General features: G+C 39.2%; 3 protein-coding genes and 1 long non-coding RNA gene across 4 annotated transcripts in view; 3 read left to right on the top strand and 1 right to left on the bottom strand.

Annotated features, from left to right (window-relative positions):
- The first annotated feature begins 1,365 nt into the window (after positions 1-1,365).
- Positions 1,366-14,270, top strand: letm2 (leucine zipper-EF-hand containing transmembrane protein 2). The gene is made up of 11 exons (XM_034872994.1): positions 1,366-1,631; positions 2,343-2,411; positions 4,141-4,672; positions 6,766-6,909; positions 7,966-8,109; positions 8,428-8,631; positions 9,176-9,295; positions 9,508-9,627; positions 10,374-10,472; positions 11,271-11,339; positions 12,535-14,270. Exons 2-11 carry the CDS (start codon positions 2,365-2,367, stop codon positions 12,589-12,591), a joined length of 1,536 nt encoding a protein of 511 aa, XP_034728885.1. The 5' UTR covers positions 1,366-1,631; positions 2,343-2,364; the 3' UTR covers positions 12,592-14,270.
- The window catches only part of LOC117945519, a 16,755-nt gene continuing 4,566 nt past the window's right edge, over positions 12,637-24,825 (bottom strand). Inside the window, exons 2-3 of the long non-coding RNA XR_004656822.1 lie at positions 23,629-23,638; positions 12,637-12,762 (exon numbers count right to left, since the gene is read on the bottom strand). This is a non-coding gene — a long non-coding RNA (uncharacterized LOC117945519). The remainder of the gene's footprint in view (positions 12,763-23,628; positions 23,639-24,825) is intronic.
- prnpb (prion protein b) lies at positions 16,786-20,366 on the top strand. Its single transcript, XM_034873002.1, has 2 exons — positions 16,786-16,865; positions 18,265-20,366. The coding sequence occupies exon 2, from the start codon at positions 18,272-18,274 to the stop codon at positions 19,715-19,717; it is 1,446 nt and encodes a 481-aa protein (XP_034728893.1). The 5' UTR covers positions 16,786-16,865; positions 18,265-18,271; the 3' UTR covers positions 19,718-20,366.
- On the top strand, positions 20,815-24,336 carry LOC117945494 (major prion protein homolog). The gene is made up of 2 exons (XM_034873010.1): positions 20,815-21,084; positions 22,934-24,336. Exon 2 carries the CDS (start codon positions 22,941-22,943, stop codon positions 24,123-24,125), a length of 1,185 nt encoding a protein of 394 aa, XP_034728901.1. The 5' UTR covers positions 20,815-21,084; positions 22,934-22,940; the 3' UTR covers positions 24,126-24,336.

Below are 24,825 nucleotides of genomic sequence, written 5' to 3'. Positions count from 1 at the left end.
ACATACCAATTTATCTTGACATATGGCCTGATGAAAACACATTAAAAAGGTAATGGGCTAAATGCATGGTTGATGATTTAAAAAGACTTGAAAGGGAGCATTCAAACACGCTTGTATGAGCTTGTGTGCTGGGGGAGCAACTAAAGCGTTTTAGAGAATCCAAAAGGACATTTGGGAAGCAAACCAAATTGAGTTGAAAGTGATTAAAAGCTGCACCTCTGGTGTGTTTTTAAGACATATCAACCTATTGGTCACCTTTAAACAGGGTCCCACTGCTGAAGAGTAATTGAAGCAGTGAAGCATAGCTTTTTTGCTTCAAATTTAACCTGAAACTGATTTTGAGGAAATAAAATTGCTTGTTCAAATATCAGAATCAAAGATCAATTAAAGTGGTCCATTTAGGGTTATATGGTTAATTTAGCTGTAGAAATCATTGTCAGTTAGTAGACATCTGTCATAAAATAATTCAATAATGTTGCTATAAGATAAGGAAAATTGTGAACATTATCCTTTTTCAGGCTTATTTTTCCAAATAATTCTCAGACTCAAACCACTTATTACTTTCATAAAATGTTTTGCTTCAGACTCAGAGCATCCTAGATTTAAAATAAATAGTTGAATTCAGTAAATTACAGATTTTATTTCACGAAAGAAATAGGTAGTGATAGGTTTGTGCGTTGGAAATTTTGGGGGAAATACTATTAAAGCTGAAATCTTGAATATTTTCATTTATATGAATGTTAAGTTCACTTGGGATTGAGGCTATATGGCCCACTGATAAAAGTATTACAAACTGGCTGTCTGGCATCACATCTCCCGAGAAAAATCCTGTATTACAATTTTTCTCCTTTTCTTACACAAAATGGAGCTATGCACACAATTCTGGTTGATTTAGAATTTCTATTTGAGTAAAACAATGGAATTGTGCTGAGAGTTTCGCAGTCTGGAGTATAGAAAATTGTATGAATCCCATTCAATGGTCTGGAATATTGTTGCAAATACATACATACACATACATTTTCAGAATTGTGTGCATAGTTCTATTTTTTGTGGTTTACCTGTTATACAAGACTTTTTCCTAGGCAGAGTCATGCCAGACATCCAGTTTGTAATACTGTACATAAATATCTATCGCAATACTGCCATCAGTAGGCTCAATCGTAGTTGTGATATCTCATTTAGTGATAGATAATGACTTAACAAACCTTAATAATCTTCGAGGTTACTGCTTTGTAAATTTGAACTAATTACTATGTTTATCATGTTTTACAATTTTCCTTTTGTTTTTGCTGGGAGTTTTTTTTTTTAAACTTCTGAGTAATTCATCTTTTGTATCATAGACGATCTTTGCTGGGTACGCACACAACATCCATGCATGTACGGTACGACCTTTCAGTGCGTCTGCCTGTGAAGGCTGCGCCTACCGAGTGGACGTGAAGGAGCCGAAACACGACAATTTAAAAGCATAAACCCACTGTTAATGGGTTTATTAGCACATCAGCCGTTGCTTTCGTCGCTCCCGTTTACCTCGACCGATTGTTTTGGATGGATTATATTATTCACGTCTCACCGAGAAGCCTTACAACGCCCAGTCAGCAGCGGCAGCCATAGCTCCGTCATTGACACTGGAGGTTAGTAAGCTCGTCATCCACCGACTGCCATTTCACCAGCTAGCTTTAGCCAGCAGCAAGCTAACCGGCTAGGCTAGCGGAGGTTTCCCAGCTAATGGCAGGGGAACTAATTCCTTAGCTAGTTGTGAATTTGCCTGCATGATGCTAAAAAGGTTTCTATAGTGGTGATATTTTTAAAGATAAAAAAAGTTGACGTAGGTTATATTGCATCCATTTAGCATAACGTTAATAGGCTGTATTACTTAGCTAGCCAACGCTTGGCAGTCATGAAGCTCTGTGTAAGGATAGTTTTTTTTCTTCCAATTGGATACTATTGATTTTGAGTAAATGGGTGATATTAATGGTAAATATAGCTTTCTAGCCGTTGAGCGTTACATGGACCCTGGATTGACATGTGATATCTGTCAAGTAGCGAGCTGTGTTGCTGCTGACTGTTGTTACACAATATTGAGCTAACCTGCTGTCTGGTTGTGCTCATGCTAATGTTAGCTCTGTCATATAATGTAATTCATAGTTAGATCCCTTGCAAAGCATAACGCCTGTCATGTGTTTGTTATGGTAGAAGACTTGTGTCTGTGATCGCACAGATGTTCGTGTTCTGTTTGTTGTATTTTCCCAGTCAGTCAGTTGTTGCACCAGACGGGTGAATTGTAACCAGACACCTAACGTGACATGCTCGGTCTCTCTCTGTCTCTATGTGTGCTTTAACAGAATACTGTAATCTGCCTCTGCAATGGCCGTCTTCAGTCACCAGGTGCTCCTCGCAGTGACAAGATCAAGGTAAGTAAGTAGCACATGACTCCATTAACATCCAAACAGCGAGAAAAACAAGAACTCCAGCAATGCAAAGCAAACTGTGTCCCACTAATCCTAACGTATATAACTCTTCGTAAAAAGTTTTCTTCACAAAGTTAAATGACAGTAATTGGAAGCTCGTGGGTGCTCTCTGCCATATTTGATGAGAGTAAAGCACAGACTCTGTTTATATTGTGTCAGCTACAGTGAACCCTATTCAATTTTTCTCATGACTTTACGCACAAGGTAAACAGACAACTACTGTGGTTTCTACTGATGAGGCAAGATCAGAGCCTGACAGCGTTGTCATCACTCATGCTACCTTAAATTCTCATGACCCCTGCTATTGTTACACAGTTGTACATTGGGGTTGGGCAACATGGTGACATATAGCATGGGAAGATATATATATATATATATATATATATATATATATATATATATATATACATACATACATACATACATACATACATACATACATACATATATGTGTACACACACACCATTTGTCAACTGTCAGACTTTACTATACCATGTACCGTATATAAAATTAGCTATGCTATGCTGATCATCACTGGATTAGTAAGGATACTGTTGCATTAACAATATTGAATTTACTGGATTAATACATTAGGTTTGTTCCCTATAATGAGCCTTAAACAGCCATTCCTACATGGCTATTTTTTGTAGTATATGTTTTTTTTTTAACAGAAACTCTACTATCCTTTTGAGATATATAATATATGTAATACAAAATTTAGATTTGCATACATTTGGGTTCCCTTTTGTTCTAGAGTTTTTGACCTGTAGTGTTCCTGTGGAGCCGTTTTTCTTATAAGTGGGTCCCTGTTTTGTTTGTATTGTGCATACACACTAGGATGCATTTTACTAGAGCCCAACCGATAAAGGATTTTTAAGGCAGATACCGATACAAATAGTCACAAAAGAACAGAGAAACATCAAATATAATAAACTTCTAATGAATAAAATGTATAAAAATACAAACTTAAGAACTTGAAACTTAAAGGTACTCTAAGCGATGTTTGGTGATGTAACTTCTTGTGGACGTTTAGAAGTATTTTCAAACAAAACAAGCTTACCCCTCCTCCTCATCCCGTCCCCTCCCCCTCCCTTCTGTGCTTCTGTGCACTGACCCTCCCAACCCCCACTCCCAAACACTTCTTTTTGGTTATTTTCCGGAACCCTAGAACATGAATGCTTCGTGGTGCAGGTGGGCACAATTTGTTTTTGTTGCTGTTTGTAGACACTGGGCTGTCTACAGAGACCGGGGCTTTTTACAGTGTTCTGGGGACAGGCAGCTTGCGTAGAGTGAGATGTTTTGCTGTATGTGACAACAAATGTTGTAGCCTAATACATGCGTGCCATAGCTTAGAGCACATTTAAAGTCCTTTTGAACAAAACACAATACCAACAAAATATAATCTGTGTTGCCAACAGTGTAAATTGTAATTTCCCTTTACGGAACCATAAAGTATACATGGATGTAAACAATGCAGGATTTAAAAGCCTGTAGAGGTTTAAATTAAGGAAATGTTTGATAAACCTCAATATTGTTGACAAAGCAATCAGTTTACTTATGAATTCATCAAATACATGTTTGAGCACTATCAAATACTTCACTTTTTCTAAAAACATTTTCCTGCATAATATTAATTTATAACTAACCATTGTTTCTTGTCGCTGTCAACAGGGGATCGTACTTATTATCCAAGAGGCACAGCTGCTCCTCTCTGCCTTCCAAAGCCTATCTCCACATAGACCCTTCTCGCCAGGTCTCGTCCTTCACACTCAGGCACTCCCGCTACGGCTCCCCCCACGGTTACCGAGACCACGCCCTCGGCAGTGGCCACAACTCCGCCCTGCTTGTCCGCTCTCTACACAGCTCAGGTATTTGGCTCCAAGACATAAAACAGGAGGACACTAAAACTTCACCAGCTGCTGCCCAGGATGCTTCTCTAGGAGCTAAAAAGGACTCTGTGGCCGCTGTACCCCAGTCCCCACCTCCATCAGTTCCCTCTCCGCCGTCCTCCGCCACTACAACTGCCGCCCCTCCGGTGAAGGAGAGGGCAGTCGTGAAAAAGGCTCTGTATCAGAGGATTGTGGATGAGTTGAAGCATTACTACAATGGCTTCCGGTTACTCGGCATTGATATCAAGATTGCTGGCAGGATGGTGTGGAGGCTGCTGCACGGACAACTGCTCACACGGAGGGAGAGGAGAAGGGTAAGAGAAGCTTTATTTAGTCTGTCTAATGTTACAATATTGTGAACTTTGTGTCATATATACATATAGTTTCACAGCCACACAGACTTGGTTTTCATAACCAGAAGAGCTCATCAGAATTGGATACTATACAAAACCATGTAGCTCTTACTTTAAGATTTTAAACCAGCTCTGTGTTATCTTTGTCTGGGCAGTGTGTGTGTGTGTGTGTAGATTGTTTGAGCTCCCAGCGGACCTCTGTGATGCATTTTGCATCGTCAGGTGGAGCCAAACACAGTTCAGCTAAACACACTGCGCACATTGCCATGACACAAAGCTGGGTTTAAATCAACAGTCTCTCTCTCTCTCTCTCTCTCTCTCTCTCTCTCTCTCTCTCTCTCTCTCTCTCTCTTTTCCTATACTTTTGTTCCAAATTCATTTGAAATCTTCTATTCCAGAAGTAATTGTCCTGGTTTCTCTGTCACTCTTCCTCTGGGTTATCATCATTAAATGAGTGAGACTATGGCTTATGTGAATAATATAACAACATTTTTTTTATAGGGAGCTTTCGAATTTAGTTAATTATCAATGTGAAGCTAAGATATGTACTGAGGGGGACACGTAACAGTTAAAAATAAACTTTTCAGTGCTCTTTGGTGGACAAACTATATAATAGACACTGTTTTCAAAATTCTTTTTCTTGCTACTTTTTGTTACTTTTTGGTCGACCTACGCACAATAACTGATTATGTCTGGGGTCAGCTAATATCAGCAGATTATTTAGTCAAAGTGATGGCTGTTTTTTTAATTTCTACTGTTTTACTATTATGCAACCATGATATGGCCAGCTGGGCTGAGGCCTGTACTACAAAGCAAGATTAGGCGTTAACGAGGTAACTTCAGGTTAAACCCAGGGTTTTCTGTATGACAACAGTGGATCACTTGTTACCGCGTTCAATCGCTGTGGGAATGGTGAACACCTAACCTGGTCGGGATCAGGTTATGTTGGAGATCAGAGATCAACTGTTGTAAAAGCACCACCTACTGACCAATCAATATTCTGATCGGTTTACAATTCTTAGAAGAAAACCCCATTAACATTCCTCAAAGGCTATCTTTAAGAAAGATATAGCTTTTCAGCAAAGGTAATTACGTATAGGCTAGTTTTTGGCTTGTTAAGCCATGAGTTGCCAATGCCCACATCGGTTTGAATTATGTTTTTATATTTAGTTTTTGCTCTCACGATCACTGAAAACTGCAACTGAAATAAAAGGCTAAAGCAACAACAGTTAATGGAAATCACAGGTGTAATTATGGTCAGATCTTGTGCCTGGCTGATGGGGAAGTGATATTGATAAGCGTAGTGATTTACACATTTAAAGCGTCAGCTATTATTTTGCCAGCTTTCCTTCCTGTTTTAGGAAGCAGCAACTGTATTGCATTTTGCCCACAACCGTGTCTGTGTTCTTCATATTTGTGTAGAAATAGCGTTTGCTCTTATTATTTAAAATTCATGGCTCTGATATATGTTTGTGATTGGTCATGCTGTGCAAACACCGCCTTATTATGTGAACGTGCGCGTCTCTAGATAGGAAAACCCTGGTTCAATTGAACTAGTTGTTAACCCCCCTCGTTTATGCGGCTCGTTTATTACAGCTTATGCGGGAAAATCCAGGACATACTCTTGATACAGGCCTCTGGTCTTGGTTGTGTTCACAAAACCCAAAAATTGTGGGGAGCTCTGGAATTGATTCTGCTGAGAGGTGTGTCCTTCATTTGATTATGATCTCTTACCTGAAAATCTATGCACATTTTAGATTAGCTTCATAATAGAAAGACACCGCTAGATCATTGAAAAAGGACATACTGTTACTGGATGTCTCGCTAACTGATTGGTGTAAAATATATGCGCCCTCCGTAAACCAAGTTGTGCGCATGCCATGGTCAAACTATATTTAGGCTATTTTAGAAGAGGATTGGCAGAGCCTCAGTACACATGTAATGGAGCTTACATGCAAACACAACTCCAAAGACAACTGTGCCACAGCATAAATACTGGTTCATGTTACAAACATATTTTCTCACGTTAACATTGTTTCTCTTTTTGTTTACAGCTGTTGAGGACCTGCGCTGACCTGTTTCGTCTGGTGCCCTTCACAGTGTTTATCATTGTTCCTTTCATGGAGTTTCTTCTTCCTGTCTTCCTAAAACTCTTCCCAGAAATGTTGCCCTCCACCTTTGAGACAGAAACCAAAAAGGCATGTGTACACACACACACACACACACACACACACACACACACACACACACACACACACACACACACAAAATTACATATTTATTTACTTCAGCATGAAATACACATGCCCTCCAAACCTTTAAAATGCTTAGTGAAAAAATAGCTCTATTGTTATAGTAATAAGGCTATTGCTCCTGTAATTATAGTGATAGGACATTCCTTTAGTTAACTTCTAATCTCCTTTAAAAGAAAAGTGCAAGTTTCTGTATTTCTACTCTGATGTTCCCTGGTTGTTCTGAAGCACGGTTGAGTGATTTATAGAAATGCTCTCGTGCTCCTGGACATAACAGACGTGTCCAGCCTCTGAAAATGTGATTAAACATATGTATAATATATTCAAATCTATCTTCACATCTTCATGTTGGTGTAAGTACAATATCATTATTTTTGTAATACTTAAACAAAGTTTTAAAAAAGCAACATAATGTCAACTAATGACAACATGGACAAATCATGAATGTACTTATTAGCTTTTTGTAAAAACACAATATCTAGAAAGTTTTCACAATGATTCAATGTAGGATTATATTATGCCAATATGAAAATCTATATTGACTCTTTAATTTAATAAATGGTTGGAAGAAGTAAAAATGTATCTAAAACGTTTTACTTCTTAAAAATGATTACTTTTATTATTGTGTAATGTAAGAGGACTTTAACTGTTTTTTGGAAGTTTAATTAACTTTAATGAGAGCATATATTATATTGGGACTGTCCATGTTATCTACAGTGAACTAAAATGCACAATCAGTCTGTTTTTTGGCATTGGCACTTACAGGTTTTTATATTTAGGTATTTCTAATATTAAGAAAACTATCACTTTCATTAATCAACACAGTATACTACAGTGGCTCTACAATTTCATTGTACTTGCAATGACACTAAAGGCATTCATTCATTCACTGATTCATTCATCAGTAATGACTCTAAGTGAATGCCTCAAACAGCAGCTTTATTAGAAGTGTATATATATTTTTTAAACTAACCTTTGCCCCCATGTTTTTTTTTAATGCAGGAGGAGAAGCAGAAGAAAGGTCTGGCAGCTAAGTTGGAGCTGGCCAAGTTTCTCCAAGAGACAATTGCTGAGATGGCTCGAAGGAATAAAGCAAAAGCTCAAACAGAAGATGAGACACAGCGCTTCTCTACATATGTACAGAAGGTAAATCACAGCAAAGATAACACTTGACACCTAGTGTATCATGCCAGCCAATGCACACATTTTATACAGCTCAAGTTAATTGTCCATGATTCAAATGTCTAAATCCAATGTTTTAATGCCGAACTGTTTCTTCTGTACTGGTATTAAGGTTGGACTGTTGCTGTTAAGTGTTTAATTAATGCATTTCATGAGTGCAGTCCTATATACAATTAAAGTTGATATATATTATCTTATAAAAATGCTGGTACAGCTGTTGTGGACATTTGCGCAGCCTGGTTTGAGGTTCTTAGCATTAACGACTCTGTGTATCCTCGTCAGGTTCGGGGCACAGGCGAGCAGCCCACCACCAAGGACATTGTCCGGTTTTCGAAGCTGTTTGAGGACGAGCTGACGCTGGAGCACCTGGAGCGCCCCCAGCTGGTGGCTCTGTGTAAACTGTTGGAGCTGCAGCCCATCGGCACTAACAACTTGCTGCGTTTTCAGCTGATGATGCAACTCAGAACCATCAAGTCCGACGATGAGGTGAGACGAGCCTTGTTTCCACCAAGCAGTTCGCTTGAGGATGAAAAGGTTTTTCAGCTGTTTTCTCAGCGCATGGCTTTCCACAGCTCTTACCACCTGGTAACAAGTCACACCTACATTTAGTACTGTGTGCAGTGGAAGCACAAAATACATCTAGTTTCTAAATACACATGGGTTATCTACAGTTCTAAAGGTACTACACTAACAGCGTTTGATGGAAACACGGCTATGGAGGACCGGGATGTGGTAGATTTCTGGTCCAAGTACTGGACAAAGTAAAATGGACAAAAGTTATGAAACCGGCAAGTAGGGCTGGGCGATAGGGAGAAAACGGGATACGTCACCCCATGTGTCGTTGTCATTGGTCGTAGTGTTAACCTTTAAATGAATCTTTATCTTTCGGATTTGGGTCTGGATTTCCAGGCTAGAAAAAAAACTGTAATGGTTCAAATATGGAGTCATTCTCTCTCTTCATGGGCAGCTGTCATCTTTTCTCAAACTTTTGCAACAGTATTTGACTTCCTGTCTCTCTGTTTCTTCACAGATGATTGCAGCAGAGGGTGTGGCAGCTATGAGTGTGTCAGAATTACAGGCAGCGTGTCGTAGTCGAGGGATGAGGTCTCTGGGTCTCACAACCGACCAGCTACATCAGCAGATGCAGCAGGTGAGCAACTTAATGTTAACGTTGTAGCTTCTGTTAGTCGATAGACACTAAATACTGGTCGATTCCCCAGATTAGCATTCCCCGAAAGAGGAGCTAAAAGATTTCCCACAAATTTACTTAAGTTACAAGTGAATTTTAATTTCTTAATACAGTCTATCAGATATACAGTATGTCAGTCTTGTCATTGTATAATACATGTTCTTCCCCACTAGTGGCTGGACCTGCACCTGAAAGAGAATGTTCCTCCATCGCTGCTGCTGCTCTCTAGAGCCATGTACCTGACTGACCTCAAACCAAAACCTCCAGTCATCCCGCCTGTTCCCAAACTAGAGGTTCCACCTTTACAATCTACTTAAATTCTTACTGCATATTTACTTGAATGTACAGATTAGAGAAAGTTGTGCCCGTCTTAACATTCCAGCTACTAAACTGCTGGTATGCAGGTCATTGATGTTTGGTACTGTTCAGTGTTTGCTCTCCGTATGGAAACTAGCTGTTTCATAACTATTTGTTTCTGGTGTCTACCAATTCATTTCATAACTTAGACTGCAACTAACAATTCTTTTCATCTATCAATTAATTGTTTAATCATACTACCATGATTGGTCATACTACCATATACAGTATGACCAAAGGAAAGCCGCAAAGATGAACAATTAAAGTAATGGCTTTTTTTTTTTTTTAAACGATTAATCAATAATCAAAATAGTTGCTGAATAATTTTCTTGGGCTCAACTAATCATTGCTGCTCTATTTTACCAACCCTAAACTCTTATTAATCCTTATTTAAGATCCCTTAGACATGTGTTAAGACATAAAAATACTCTGAATCTATTTTGTGTCTGTTTTCCCACAAAAAAGTTTGTGACTAGTATACAACTCTTAAAATAAAGCCTTAATTAAATTTCCTCATTTAAACATCCAGAATCTATGAATGAATGTATTTTTATTTTATTTACTTTCAATAGTGTCAACTTCTAGACAAAAGAAGTCTCACATTTTAATACAGCCTTGAAACAATAAACTAGGGGGACGTGGGATGTGGCCTTCTAATCAGATGTTTGTTGTTTTTTTGCAGAAAGCTAACCCGCCTCCAGTGGAGAATACAGGAACAAACACAACCTTAGTCAGCACTGACATGTTGGCGGACCCTGCCGTCATTATCAAAGATAGACCGGTCAGTGCACTCTTAAAAACACACACCAGCATCAGATATAACTATGACTGTATTGATGACAAAGAAAATTAGGTCATTGCTGCCATTAAGAATAGATTTCTAACAAAACTTTCGATATACTTGAGGGCCTGCACAACTGTTTTTCTCATCGTAGTCGAGTCCCGCGATATACTTACAAGCTACATACTGTATAGTATTATAAAACGTAAAAATACATAAAACACCCAATGTTTGTATTCATGAAAACAGCAACATTTCAAAGTGGCTTGATTGGTTTGTATTTTTCCATGTAGCTTCACATAGCTCCATGTAGCTCTCTCAGTCTCACTTACTGACAAAGGGAGGGTAAAGTTTATTTTGACTAAAGACCCAAAAATTCCTAGCCCCTTAAATAAAAAAACAAACAGTCCCTTAAGAAAATAACCTAGCTTCTTAAAAGTGTAGTTATAGGGATATGCGCTTATTTGCTCTCACGTTGTGAATAAGATGATAACATTGATGTTTGAGAGTCGTATCAATGTTTTCTAACTCTCAGCAAGAATCAATCAAGCAATCAAGATTACTTTAGGTTAAATATCACATACCCATGGGATTATTTAAAAAATGCCTTGTCACATATCTGAAGATGGACCTTTTGGAGATCTATGGTTTTCCCAGGACAGCAACTGCAGTTTTTTTAAATAAATGTATGAATGATTGTAACACAAAAACATGTGTAGAGTATCGGTTCTACAGAAAAACCATAAGATCCTACAGGACCTTCCATCTTATATTTGTCTTTTTATCTGTTTGTTGTAGGTGGAAGAGATAAGAGACAAGGCTCCTGTGTTGTCGGACAAACCTTTGACGCCTGCTGAAGTCCTTCAGGTGAGCTCCCATTGTTGATTGGACCTGTGGAATACACAGAAATCAGGATGAGATTTGATGCAACACAAGGTTTCATAATCCAGTTAGTTCTCACATGACATGCTAATCTCTCACAGTAGGACACGGCCACTCTTCTAGAAAACCAGCAATTCTGCTAGACTGAAAGTATTTCATTACAGTGGAGAAAGTATAGAGATTGGTTGGAAATGTATGACTGAGTAACCAACAGAGGTACAGAAAGCTACTGGCTAAATTGGAACTGTACATCTTAAATTAATCTGTGTGGTTTAAAGATAGCTGATAAATATAGACATTTCACGCATGCTTCCAAGTGATTTTCTTTTAAACCATCCAGTCATTTAAAGGGACACTGCATCTTTAATACACTCTTTGCACGTGTTTGTTCTTTGACACTTTTTTGGTTTAAGACTACTGGGGGAGTCTGTTCATACTGAAACATTTTCATTAAAAATTTCTGTCAAGTAAATTTTATTCTCTGCTGCTGACAGACATGGCGGTTTACTTTTTCTTATGAGGGGAAAGTTGAAAAAAACGTATTGCTGTTTCATTTAGAGAGCTCAGTCATTCAGTAGTAAGGTCTGTCAGTGTACTACAGACTCACAGTATTGCAATATTATTTAACTTAGTATTGAGGCTGCACTTCAAAATGTCATTAGACTGTAGGTCACTGTATTGCACTTATCTGAGTTGGGCGATATGTAGAAAATCCAATATCACAATATTAATGACCAAATACCTAGATGGCAATATTATGACAAAGGGTTGAAAATTGGTGCTTTCACAAAATATTTACACTAAGATTTTTCATAATCATCAGTGATATGGATATAAGGATTAAGTGGGTAAAGGCAAATAATAGAACAGCAAACACAATTTGGTAAGTTCAGAAAATGACATCACTTTAATGTAATGCAGCCTTAAAACCACAAAGGCAACACAAAATCTAAGATGTATAGCAAGTTCATGTCTGGCTGTGACCTTTGTCGCCTCCTACTTCCTTCACTCTCTATCCCATGATATTTGTCACTTAATGGCTGAGCTATCAACGAAAGGCAAAGTGCTTTAAACATTTATAAAAAAGAAATTGAACAGAAAACATTAATAGGATTTAATGTTGTCATTGTGATAAACTGGGTAAGGGAACTTAAACTAACCTCTGTGACCTCTTCCGCAGGCTAAAGCAGCAACAGAGGTGTCCCAGAAGAGCAAGATGAGTGCCAACGGTGTGTAAAGTGGAGCAGGAGCCTCTGGACTGAAGGGAGGATGGACTCAGCTCTGTGTCTTCGGGGGTGAGATGGATGACGGGGGTGTATGCACTGGCTCCGTTCAGCATTGTGTCTGACATTGATGAGACAACTCATCTAGGAGTCGTGTTCCCTCCTTGTCCGTCTTTCTTGTTGACCTAATGTCCTGGATGCGGCGCCCGAACCACCCACGGCAGAGCCCGGTCAACTGTGTTTGATGGTGTCTCTTTACAGTCTAGATGGTCTCTTCCTCCTGTAAATTTGTAGATATCCTGTATATTTTGTCTCTGTCTTACATCGCAGCAGCAGCAGCTTTGTACATTTTGCTATGCAAAAAAAGGCTCTTGAAAATGTTTTTCTCTCTTGGCAGTTTCAATTTGTTTTATTTGGAAACCTTTTTTGCTCTTCTTCAGGATATAAGAGAAGTCATCTTTTTTTCCAGATAAATGTTGCTGAACTTTTTGGCTCAGTAGCTGTCCCACATTCATCTTTGCTCAGTAAACTGGACCATACTGATGGGCTGAAGCAGACGGCACGTTCTGAACCCGCGATTGAATAAAAATCAAAAGGTTCAGTCATTTTGTCATGATCTCATTTGGTGCAGCTGCAGATTTGAACCAGCCCTGACTCTAAACAGGGTGACATTGTGTAGTTGCTTGCTGCTGTGATTAGCAAATAAAGACTATATGCTATATTATAAGAGAGGTCGCTCCTTAAACCCAGAGGTGACTGTTGTAAAGTGCAGTCTGACGTCAGTGGTAAACCACTGAACAGACAATTTGTAAAAACAAGGAATGTGCAGATTTTGTTTACATAATACAGTGTATGAATTGTGTTTGAACACTATGATACCAATATATCTTCAAACTGAAAAGAGCAAATTGATGTTATCCAATAAGCTAATTATTGAAATGGGGGAGAAATGTAGCAAACAAATGAGATTGTTATTTTTTGGTATTGTGGCCCTAAAAAATAAATAAATGTAAAGCAATATGAATAACTGTCTTACTGCATTGTATTACCCCAAAAGCTGTAATTGAAAGGTTTACCACACAAATGTGTACTGTATAATTTTTTATGTGTTTGACAGTGCTTATTATCCATCCCTCCTTATGCATCTGACATTGTTGGAGTACCTTTGTCTCCACACGTTTTTCCTTTATAGCTATTAATCCATAGGCACATCCCAGTAGGGGATTCCATGAATAAAAGGATATTTTTTAAACAAAAAAAAGATTGCTAATGAAGATTTATATTATTGGTTTTACATATGTGCCTAAGATAAAAGGTCGATTGTGTTTGCATTTTTCGTCAGGACAGATTTTCTACATTGTACCGTTGTCCGTTTTTGATTGATCATCACCTCAGTGTGTTTACAGCCCCCCAGTTGCACCTTTTCTCTTTAGTAGAATGTCTCCCCTGTTTCCCTTCCCCATTTGATCCATGTATAAATCCAAGTGTTTCACCTGTGTTGATACTGATGAAAAAGCAATCACCTTTTCAATCAGCTCTGCACTCGTGATGCAAAGGAGATCAAAAACTTAAAGTAAAAGATCAAAATCCAAATAGTTGCTTTTTCATCTCTGGTGTGTGCTCCATATTTGAAAGAAAATCTAACACATTTTGAGTAGATGTAAAACAATTTATGCAACATTTATTGCATTTATTTTCTGGAAACTACACCTGTCACTGACCTGTTGAGAAAGATGGGACTTGTTGATGTGCTGCTCCTAATAGTTGTAGAGTTGTTCAGCTGGGAGGTCTGTTGATGACTGGTACTGTGTGATGTAGGGATTGCACAGCATTACATAATGGGAACGTCTTGACTGGTTTCAAGTTTCTGCTGTGCCTCTGAGACCCTGAAACAAAAAAATGTAAATTTATGTTCCAGTTATTTGACCGGATGCATTCTTCTGCATTCACACTTGTTTGCCCACAGATTTTCCTTCTTGTCCTAAATTACCTTCCTTGTGTTACCTCTTTCATTCGTCAGCATCATAGTGTGTGTTAATGAAACAATGGCTGTCTGGAAACTGCAACTTACTATTGCTATATCAGATGGTTCTGTTACATTAATGGCATAATGATGCATCCCCTGTCTTTAAGGATTGTTTTTTTCAGTTAAAAAAATGCACTACTGTCCAGTTACTTCTTACCCTGAATTACATTTATGCATCACTTTATCAGGCCATACAAGTGTCTGGGTGATGGGGGGGGGGGGAGAATTCACACAATTAAAATCATTAAACCCTTTACAGTTGTGTCCTATTTCTATGTTGGCAATACCAGTGACATGGGAGTGAAATCCGATTTATTTAGATCATCAATGTAACCACTGTAAACGCAACACATAGTTCATTACTCGCTACACCGGCTTAATGACTTCTTTAAGGACTTCTGATCCATATGTTACCTGAGTTCAAAGAAAAACTCATTACGCCAAGATTTTCAAATGTATGTCTTTTCATTAGATAAGACATTTTCTTGTATATAAACCAATATTTATTTACTTTTAAGCTCATATTTGAGCATCAAAATAACACCTCATTTTGAAACTATAGCACCAACTAACAATGATGTAAAAATGAACTCAGTACATAATTCTACAGAAAAGTGTATGCCTTTACCTATATCCATCATCGGGAGAGTACATATATTTAACATGAACATAATGCCTAAATTCATGTATTTGTTTCAAATGATCACTGCAGGAATGTTTCAGAAACTCACAACACTCTTCAGGAAATTTATATGGAATAAGAAATTCTTAAATCCGCTCATCTCCGCTTTATCTTTCATTTGATACCAAGGGTCTGATATTGTCCAAATATGTATAGTTACTATTTAGCAACACAATTGAGAAATACAACTTTCTTCTGGAGATGCTCCGTCTTGGATGGACACAGAGTCGGGTTCTTTTAAGGTACCATTGCATTTGTACCTGTATTCGGCCAAGTTAAAGTGCACCAGAACACATACTGCTCATCCTATAGTTTGTAATATTGTTAATGTTTGTGATAAAAGAATACATGAACAAATTGGTCTCTCTGTCACAATTCAGCCTAGTGTGGGGCAATTTAAACTAGGCAAGCTGGATGCAGGATTCCAGATATGGGCAAAGAAAGGAATAAATAAAGTAGGCATCCCTTTTAAAGAAAGGGTTTAAATGACATTTCTACACACCCGAGCAGCACTCCATGCAGCCTGCATTGTGACTGAGGATTTGAATGACCTTTGAAGAAATCTCTCTTAATGTATTACTTAATGCATTCAAGGATTGGGCGCAGCCGTAATATCATAAGTGAAGAGTAATTATTTATCAGGAGGACGATTTTTATTGAAAAGATTCTCTCCCATTTGTTTCTCCAAATTGTGGATTCCAAGTAGCGTAGTGTGGAAGTGGTAGTAGTAGTCTAGGGGGGCCCAGGGCCATGCCCCACCAGAGAAAAAGTAGGCCGTAAAAGCTCAAATTTGGTGGCCTCTGGAACATTTTCTATTTTATTCACTATTCCATCATATACACTGATCTTAATTATTGCATATTTTAATACATTTCTCTCCCTATTCTTTTGTATATATTTTTATTATTGCCAGTTATTGTAAGTGTTGAGATAGATGGGGATCGACATTAAAAGTGCTGGGGACATGTCCCCTGCGTACCCCGTGTACACATACACCCTTTCCACCCTTTTCCAACATTTTATGTTCAAAATCTATACAACTACATAGAAACAAACAAGCCCGTCACTCAAGGTAAGCTGAGGCTAAAGCTTAGGACTAAAGACAATTATTTAGTGCTAATTTGATAAATATGCAAATTTTGGACCAATGCTCAAAGCTAAATTTAAACGTTACACTCGCCCTATAGCCTACATTTCACCTTTCATTAAATCAGTAGTTTAAGTTTACTTTACAAATTACCAACTTTTTAGACAAATACCGAATGATTCCAATTAAACATATTAAGATTCTCTATAATTATGTCTGCTTATAGTTATTAGGGGGTTGTGGGCGGGTTCAGCGCAGGCTACCTTGCACAGTTGGCTAGCTGGATTCTCGCGATACCATCTGGCGGATCAGGTTTACGGTCGGGGGCACTTACCGGCAGAAGGAGGAGGGGAGGGGAGAGTAGGGGAGGGGAGAGTAGGGGAGGGGAGGGGAGGGGAGAAGACGGGAGAGGAGGGGAGGGGGTGATACAGAAAGTTTGGGAAGCACAAGAGCCAGAAAGAAACGGTGGTGTTGTGAACAATAAGGTTTCAAGGTCAGTATTTTGTATCCATGTGTTTAGGAATATCCTTTTCCATAGCAGGTGTTTAATTAAATCTGAATTTTCACAGTGCGTCACCGATCCATGATTGGTTTTATGAATGTGTCTCTCTTGAAACGGATATTGTTTGTCAACAAACAACAAAGGCAAGATTTGCTGTAAAATTAGACGATTTACTATAAGATGTAGCCTATCAAGTTCGTACCGTGTATGGACTAGCTAATTGTATTTCCTTTGATGGTCGGGCGCTGAAAACAAGTAGGTTGTAGGCCTACACATAATTACAAAATAGCGTGTGAGTAACATTTGGCCGCCTGCATGAAGCTAACAGTCTAAAGGGTATGTGCTATTTAAAGCCCGGCAGCTATGTTGAACTCACAGCTTCATGTTGAGCTAAAAGGGTAAAACAGGTGGACAAGGCTTTGTGTTCAAAAACATATCAAGGCTGTTTATGTAGGTTATGTGAACACAATGAAATATCATGTAGTGAACATGATTTAGGTAAATATATCCTCTCCAAATAGAACTGTCTTCTCTTGTCGGCTATTAAAGCCTTTTTGGGGGGATGATCTCTTGGCACCTCAAGATTCAATTTGATTTAGATTCAGAGGCCAACGATTTGATTCTAAACCGATTAACAATTTCCATGCGTGATTTTTTAAAATATACATATAAATCTGAGTTTGCTGTTTAATTTGCTAATCACTTCCTTGAGAAAGCAGCTAGACAAAGATTAGATTTTGTCATAATACAGTATTTGTCACACACAAGTTTTGATGAAATGTTTGTCTACTGAGGTTTTCATTCCATGCTTAAGTCTTAAACATGCTTGTGAAAGTCTCCTGATATCACAGTGATCTTCCATGTCAGAGGCTCAGGCATAAATGTGGAAAATTGGCTTCTCAGAACATAAAACATGAGGTGGTCAGATGTAATGTGATAAAGTAGATTCTAGATGTGCACATATGAATAGACTATATGTGTTTTGCCTAATTATTTTATGTATGTCTTATTAGATCGTGTGTATATGTACACATTTTTTGGTATATCGTTTTTTTTCTTCTGCGTTCTTGCCCAAACTCTAAGTTGTTATCCATTATACCATCCTCTTTCAGTCACTCTGTTTTCTGATTTGTCTGGAGACAGTAAATTTAACTACCAGTAACTTTTATATTTTTTATAATCAATTAATAACTTATCTGCATCAAGCATTGAATTGTTCTACAAAGAATCTTGATGCATCGGAGAATCGATTCTTTTTCCCACCGCTAAAAATGGACGTGTTGTATTCTAATTTAATTTGGATTACATGTTTTTAGTGTTCAGCAGTTCTAGTATTACTTTTTTATTGGTAAAGTAATGAAGAAAAAAAACTGTTTTTGTCCCCCTGCAGTTCCAAGATGAAGCTGACTGGAATAGCTATGTTGTGTTTCTCCCTTCTTTTGGTTCAAATGCATTTTTCCTCGGCCAAGAAAAAAGGAGGGTTTGGTCTCTTTAAGAAGGCCTCCAAAACCAGTAATCTGGACACTAAGTCTAAGGGTGGAATCCTCAAACAGCCTAAAAAACCTGAACAAGGGGGCTACCCTCAGCAACCAGGCCGACCAGGGGGTTATCCTAACCAAGGAGGTTACCCCCAGCAACCAGGGGGTTATCCTAACCAAGGAGGTTACCCCCAGCAACCAGGCCGACCAGGGGGTTATCCTAACCAAGGAGGTTACCCCCAGCAACCAGGGGGTTATCCCAACCAAGGAGGTTACCCCCAGCAACCAGGGGGTTATCCTAACCAAGGAGGTTACCCCCAGCAACCAGGCCGACCAGGTGGTTACCCCTACCAAGGAGGTTACCCCCAGCAGCCAGGATACCCAGCTGGAGGCTATCCAGCAGGAGGTTACCCAGCACAAGGCTACCCATATGGAGGAGGTTATGGTGGCCATGGTAGTTACGGTGGTTATGGAGGTGGATACATGAACTACAACCCAAACAACAAAGTCTTGAGCCCTCGCTATGGGGGCAGCTTTGGATACGGGGGTCATGGCACTGGGGTCGGCTCTCCCTTTTCCCACTCAGTTCAGTCGATGGGCATGTATCCTTCTGATAAATCCAGAGGGTTTGGACGCAGTGCCGTGATGGCAGCAGCTGGAGGAGCTATGGCAGGGATGGCCCTGGGCTACGGGCTAGGAAGGTTCCCCCGTCCTCCCTTCCACTTCCACAGCCCCCAAGAGGAGTATTACTACAACCATTACATGTACAGGAAGTATGGTACCAAGTCTACTGATAGCAATGACTACAGCAGAGACTACAGCTACAGCAAACCCCCTGAAACCTATGATAGCTACATGGACTCCTGCATGAAGAGAACCGACATTCTGCCTGTGGAGAATCAAAAGCCAAACAACAAACCAGTTGTTACTACAACAACTATGATTACAACTACTTCTGCAACTAGCACAACCACTGCTGCCCTAGACTCTGGCATTAGCAACAACACAACAGAGAGCAACAGCACTGCAGCTGCAAACTCAACAACCTCATCTTCAACTCCACTCCATCCAAACAAGTCTGAAGACAATCCAGTGCCTCCAGCTTCACGGCTTCTCATGAAAGCTACTACCAAAGACGATGATAATGATGATACAGTCAGCATTGTGGAGATCGGCTACCCGGCACTGATTGAGCAGATGAAGGCCAGGAGATGTGTTGAGCTGTACATGGTATACTCTGAAAAGTACTTGAAGAAAAAGACGGAGCCCAACAGCACTGGTGGGGTGCAGGGACTGGAGATGGGCTTGCAAGGGCTTTTAGCTGTGATCATAAGTTTGATGCTGATGCTACTGAACAGCAACTAGCTAATGCTGCTGTGCTGAGGTGTGCAACATAGACTGTGTTAAAGACATTAACGGCCCCACAGAGCTTCGAGCATACTGTAGCCGTAGACTCCGTTGATTTATTTATTCAAGCCAACTCTCCAGTGAGGGAATCATTGAGCACCCTGGGGCGAGTACATGGTGATGAGCTGTGTAAATAAACAGCTCTGTAATAATGGATACGTGCTTTAAGTGTCATATAGTACTTGTGTAAATAAACTCAAGGGGTGCTAATGTTGGAGGAATGTCTGATTCAAAGAGTGAATATGATATTGAATAATAAGAATAAAGTGCATTTTATAATATATGTGCTTCAGACAGCAGTTTTACATTGTGAGCATAACTGAATATTTGTAATGGATCATATTTTCCCATTTTTGTACTAAATGTCACTGAACCTTTATTTATTCATCATACGGTTCATTTAAATACAGAAAATCAAATGAGAATCTTTTGATGATTGTTGTTGGTACACTAGTTTATTTGGATGAAACACTGAGTATCTATGCATGTTGTATTAACACTTTATGTAATGTGTTACTTCCATTGGAATCAATGCAAAAGAGTCGGCTACTTTTTTAAATATTTATTATGTAATATTCTAATGTATTTTGGATTATGTTTGTAAAAACAAATAAAACAAATAAACTCCAAATGTGCTGCCCATGCTTTGTACATTGTGTTGTTTGTTGTATGGAATACGTTTTTATATGTTTTAATGTTTTGCTTCTCTGCCCATTCTACGAGAGAGCTCTTAAAGTGTAAGACCTCAGATTTACTAATTACATCTGATGAACTGATGGTAGTAAAAATCCAGATAATTTAGTTTTATTTCTCTGTGAGAATATAACTATTGTCCTGTGTGTGTGATTGTAGCAAAACAATATAGTCAAATGCAAATGTAGCATTATTACTATACAAAAACCACAATATATTTGGCTTCTTTTGTCTGATTTTTATTTTATAGAAACTGATGGTTGTGGTTTTACAGAATTATTCATCACAGGAAGTGTTTAATGTATTAAAGTTTAAGTGTACATGTATTTACTAATTGTTGCCCTACACTTATTATTGTATTATTTATGTGTGGGGATTTTCTGCATGAAGTCGACAACATCACAGGGTTGAGGATGCTGGGATATGTCAAGTGAAACCCCGCCCCATCTTGTGTTTCTGTGCGACCCACATCTGTTCTTATAGTACATCGATGCCCAGGTCCCTTGTGCCGCGTCACATTTCACGGATTTACCCTTTTTCAAAACTAGAGACGTAAACTACATCAACACTCCGGTAGCAAAGACGATCCTCGACACTGAAGCTAAATAACACGGGAAAAGTCATCACTTAAGGTAAGGCTATAGTCCTTTATTTAAAGTAACAGTATTTTAATGTTGTTTGGTGGATAAAATGTCATTGTTTTTACCTGACGCGAACATTTCTGTCTAATGAAACCGACGCTTTCCTGCCATGTGCGTAAATTTCTCTCGATAGTTTTGACAAGCGCCATGTTTTAACGGAATAAAGGGTCGCTAGTGGCAGCGGGCAGGCCGTATTAAAGTGAGTGCACTGTCAAGAAGGTAGTAGCCTAAGCTGTCTGTGTCGGGATTGCTTAGGTCGGAGCTGTTGGACGTCCTCCGGATCTATTGTTTATGTTGCATCATCACCCCCATCATAAAACCTCAGGTGTTGTTGTCGTTGCTGCCCCTGTTTTTATATAATAGTCTACTGACTGGGTGGCCTCCATAGGGAGACGATCAATTTCCCGTCATGAAAAGTCATTTTATGGAAAAATTTGACCAATTAATGAAATTTACGTTTAATAACAAATAGACCGATTCGTTGTGAATTTAAAAAGGAAAAATTCATCTCTTAACTGTGACGTGTACTATCCCATAATTATTAGCCTAGGTACCATCTCATAATCACGAGGTCCTTATCTTTTAAGGACGAGATACGGATCTCGTCATCACGAGATTCTTATCTAACACTAATAAATGCAACCGTTGTCAATGCTGCAGTTGGTTATTATAATAACTCAAGTTAGTTCTGTGAATCGGCACCACACGGTGTTTTGTAGCCAGATGCTAACGCCTATATTTCTATATTTTGAGTGTTAAATGTGCAGTGAGCAGCACACTAGAGACGTGTTTGAGTCATGTCTTTTATCAAAGTGAGTTTACACACAACAAACTCAGGCGATGAAGTGTAATCACGCGTTGCTATGGAAACAGTTATAGTTGAACTTCCACCGGTTGACAGCAAAGACTGAAACATCAAGAGCCATTCATAAACTAATGCTTGTATTTGAAACAATGAAGCGATTCAGGAGCTGGTGGACTGAGAACAAGAAGCGTAACTGTCAGATAATGCAAGGAATATGTACATGCCATGAAAGGCTCTGGGAAATATGATAATAATTGTTAAAGCCAAATAAAATCTTCTATTGTGGTACGTGTAATTTTGTTTTTTATGATACTATTGAGCGATATAATAAAAAGGCTAATTTTAGATACAAAATACTAAATCACACTGATGTCAAAAAGTAACATGACTATACATCAGTCCTACTCATTGATTTGCAACATTGCCCACTATAGCCTACCACAAACATTAAAGTGAGAGCTACTATTGTCTGGACAGTATGGCAAAGCCTTTGATGGTAGACTGACGTTTTCTTTGTCATTATTAAAAAAATATCTTCAAATTCTGAATGAAAAATAACAGTGTTGAGGCTTTGTAACAGTGTTGGTTACAGAGGATTAAAAAGATTACAGTTTGGTAATCTGCAGTAACATTAGGCTCGCACCGTGCACTGTGCTATTTCAAGCCAACCTGGAAACCTAATTTTGGTAATTACAACTCTGTGTTGTAACCATGTTGAGACTGTCTCTAAAATGTAATAATAATTTAATAATTAACGAGAGGGGAGCAGACGCGCATTCACCCATGAGTAGTAACCCACAACATAAACAACACTTTTGGTTCTGTATATTTTGAATACATGCAAGTTCTCTTGTATGTCAGCGTTGCAGTAAGGTGCAACACCATTTACTATTTTACTGCGTACAGAAAGACAAACTCTCATAAATGAGACCACTAAGGGTGACATTATAAATTCCATTTATTATTATCTTATATTTTCCTAAACTTTTTCTCCCTTTTCTTAATTTTCCTTTACTCTCCCGACCCTCCCTACAGGGCGAAGATGGTGTCCTTATCTGTGCTGTGTCTGTCACTTCTCTTGTTTCATACTCATTTTTTACTGGCCAGGAAAGGAGGCAGTTTTGGGAAAGGCAGCTTTGGCTCAAAGAAGACCACCTCCCACATCAGAAGCAGCACCAACACAAAAAAAAATAATCAGGGCTCCAGCGCTCAGGGTGGATACCCCAAACAGCCTGGACAACCCAATCAGGGAGGCTACCCTCTGCAATCAGGCAGACCTGGGTATCCAGGTAATTACCCTCAGCAGGCAGGTGGAGGTTACCACAACCAGTTTCCAGCACGGGGCTCCCCGTACAGTCATGGTGGTTATGGAGGTGGATACATGAACTACAACCCAAACAACAAAGTCCTGAGCCCTCGCTATGGGGGCAGCTTTGGATACGGGGGTCATGGCACTGGGGTCGGCTCTCCCTTTTCCCACTCAGTTCAGTCGATGGGCATGTATCCTTCTGATAAATCCAGAGGGTTTGGACGCAGTGCCGTGATGGCAGCAGCTGGAGGAGCTATGGCAGGGATGGCCCTGGGCTACGGGCTAGGAAGGTTCCCCCGTCCTCCCTTCCACTTCCACAGCCCCCAAGAGGAGTATTACTACAACAACTACATGTACAGGAAGTATGGTACCAAGTCTACTGATAGCAATGACTACAGCAGAGACTACAGCTACAGCAAACCCCCTGAAACCTATGATAGCTACATGGACTCCTGCATGAAGAGAACCGACATTCTGCCTGTGGAGAATCAAAAGCCAGACATAGAACCATCTGTTACCACCACAACTTCTGTCAACCCGGCTCCAGACACTGGCACAGGCAGGAACACAATGGAGACCAACAGCACTGGAGCAGATAACTCCTCAACCACTGCACCTTCAAGTACACACACCCTTAATCAGCCTGTAGCCTATCCTGTGCCTCCAGCTTCACAGACTGTCAATAGTGCTAAAGACGATGATACAGTTAGTATTGTGGAAATCGGCTACCCAGCACTGATTGAGCAGATAAAGGCCAGAAGATGCTTGGAGCTGTACATGGTCTACTCTGAAAAGTACTTGAAGAAAGTGACGGGTGGTGTGCAGGGATTGAGTATGGGCTCGCAAAGGCTTTTAGCTGTGGTCATTAGTACTACACTGATGCTATTGAATAGCAACATGCTAGTGCTGCTGCACTGAGGCTTTCATTGGCAGTGATGGATAATGTTTTAAAGGAATTAATATATTAATGGGGGGACATGATTGGGGAGAGCGGAACTTCTTGCCTTTTTAAGGAGTTTCTTTACTGTGTGTGGATTTCTACATTTTATTTTGTCTTTATATTTAAGCATTACATTCTTATGAATGTGCTTCAATGGCACCACACAGCCAGTCCATTAGCGATACTCTGATACTAAAAGCTTGGTGAAGTAGTTAATTGGCCCATTAATTACCATTTATTTGACTGTAGAACAGTCTCTGCCCACAAGTAATCAAAACCCCCACAGTGTATGCTCTATAGCCACAGAAACAATCAGTGCCACTACCACTGACTTGTCTTTCTGTGTTTGATGTGTGTTTCAGAAAAGAAAAAAAAAATAATTACAGAAAACTTTGTTGGTGATAAAAAATGGTTTACCATGTAATGGTGATAATCTGCATAACTTTTTAAACAATAATTTTAAAGTATGATATGAGTATGTTAACTGCAGGGAGGTTGATGTTGGAGGACTGTCTGATTCAAGGACAGTTAAACAAGTTGGTTAGGGAATATTGTTTTAAAACATCAGTTAAAACTGGACTTTAAATTGGCAATATTCTATAATGGCGGTTTTCCACTGCGTGGTATCTACTCAACTCGCCTCGGGTCTACTCGCTTTTTTTGGTTTTCCATTACGAA

The sequence above is a fragment of the Etheostoma cragini genome, chromosome 5, assembly GCF_013103735.1.
Source record: "Etheostoma cragini isolate CJK2018 chromosome 5, CSU_Ecrag_1.0, whole genome shotgun sequence".
Lineage (NCBI taxonomy): Eukaryota > Metazoa > Chordata > Actinopteri > Perciformes > Percidae > Etheostoma > Etheostoma cragini.
This window is presented reverse-complemented; position numbering and strand designations above follow the sequence as displayed.

Coding starts and splice junctions, on each gene's coding strand:
- letm2 (XM_034872994.1), top strand. CDS start 2,365: ATGGCCGTCTTCAGTCACCAGGTGCTCCTCGCAGTGACAAGATCAAG. Junction 9,296..9,507: donor TACATCAGCAGATGCAGCAG/GTGAGCAACTTA, acceptor CTTCCCCACTAG/TGGCTGGACCTGCACCTGAA. Junction 10,473..11,270: donor TCATTATCAAAGATAGACCG/GTCAGTGCACTC, acceptor TGTTTGTTGTAG/GTGGAAGAGATAAGAGACAA.
- prnpb (XM_034873002.1), top strand. CDS start 18,272: ATGAAGCTGACTGGAATAGCTATGTTGTGTTTCTCCCTTCTTTTGGTT.
- LOC117945494 (XM_034873010.1), top strand. CDS start 22,941: ATGGTGTCCTTATCTGTGCTGTGTCTGTCACTTCTCTTGTTTCATACT.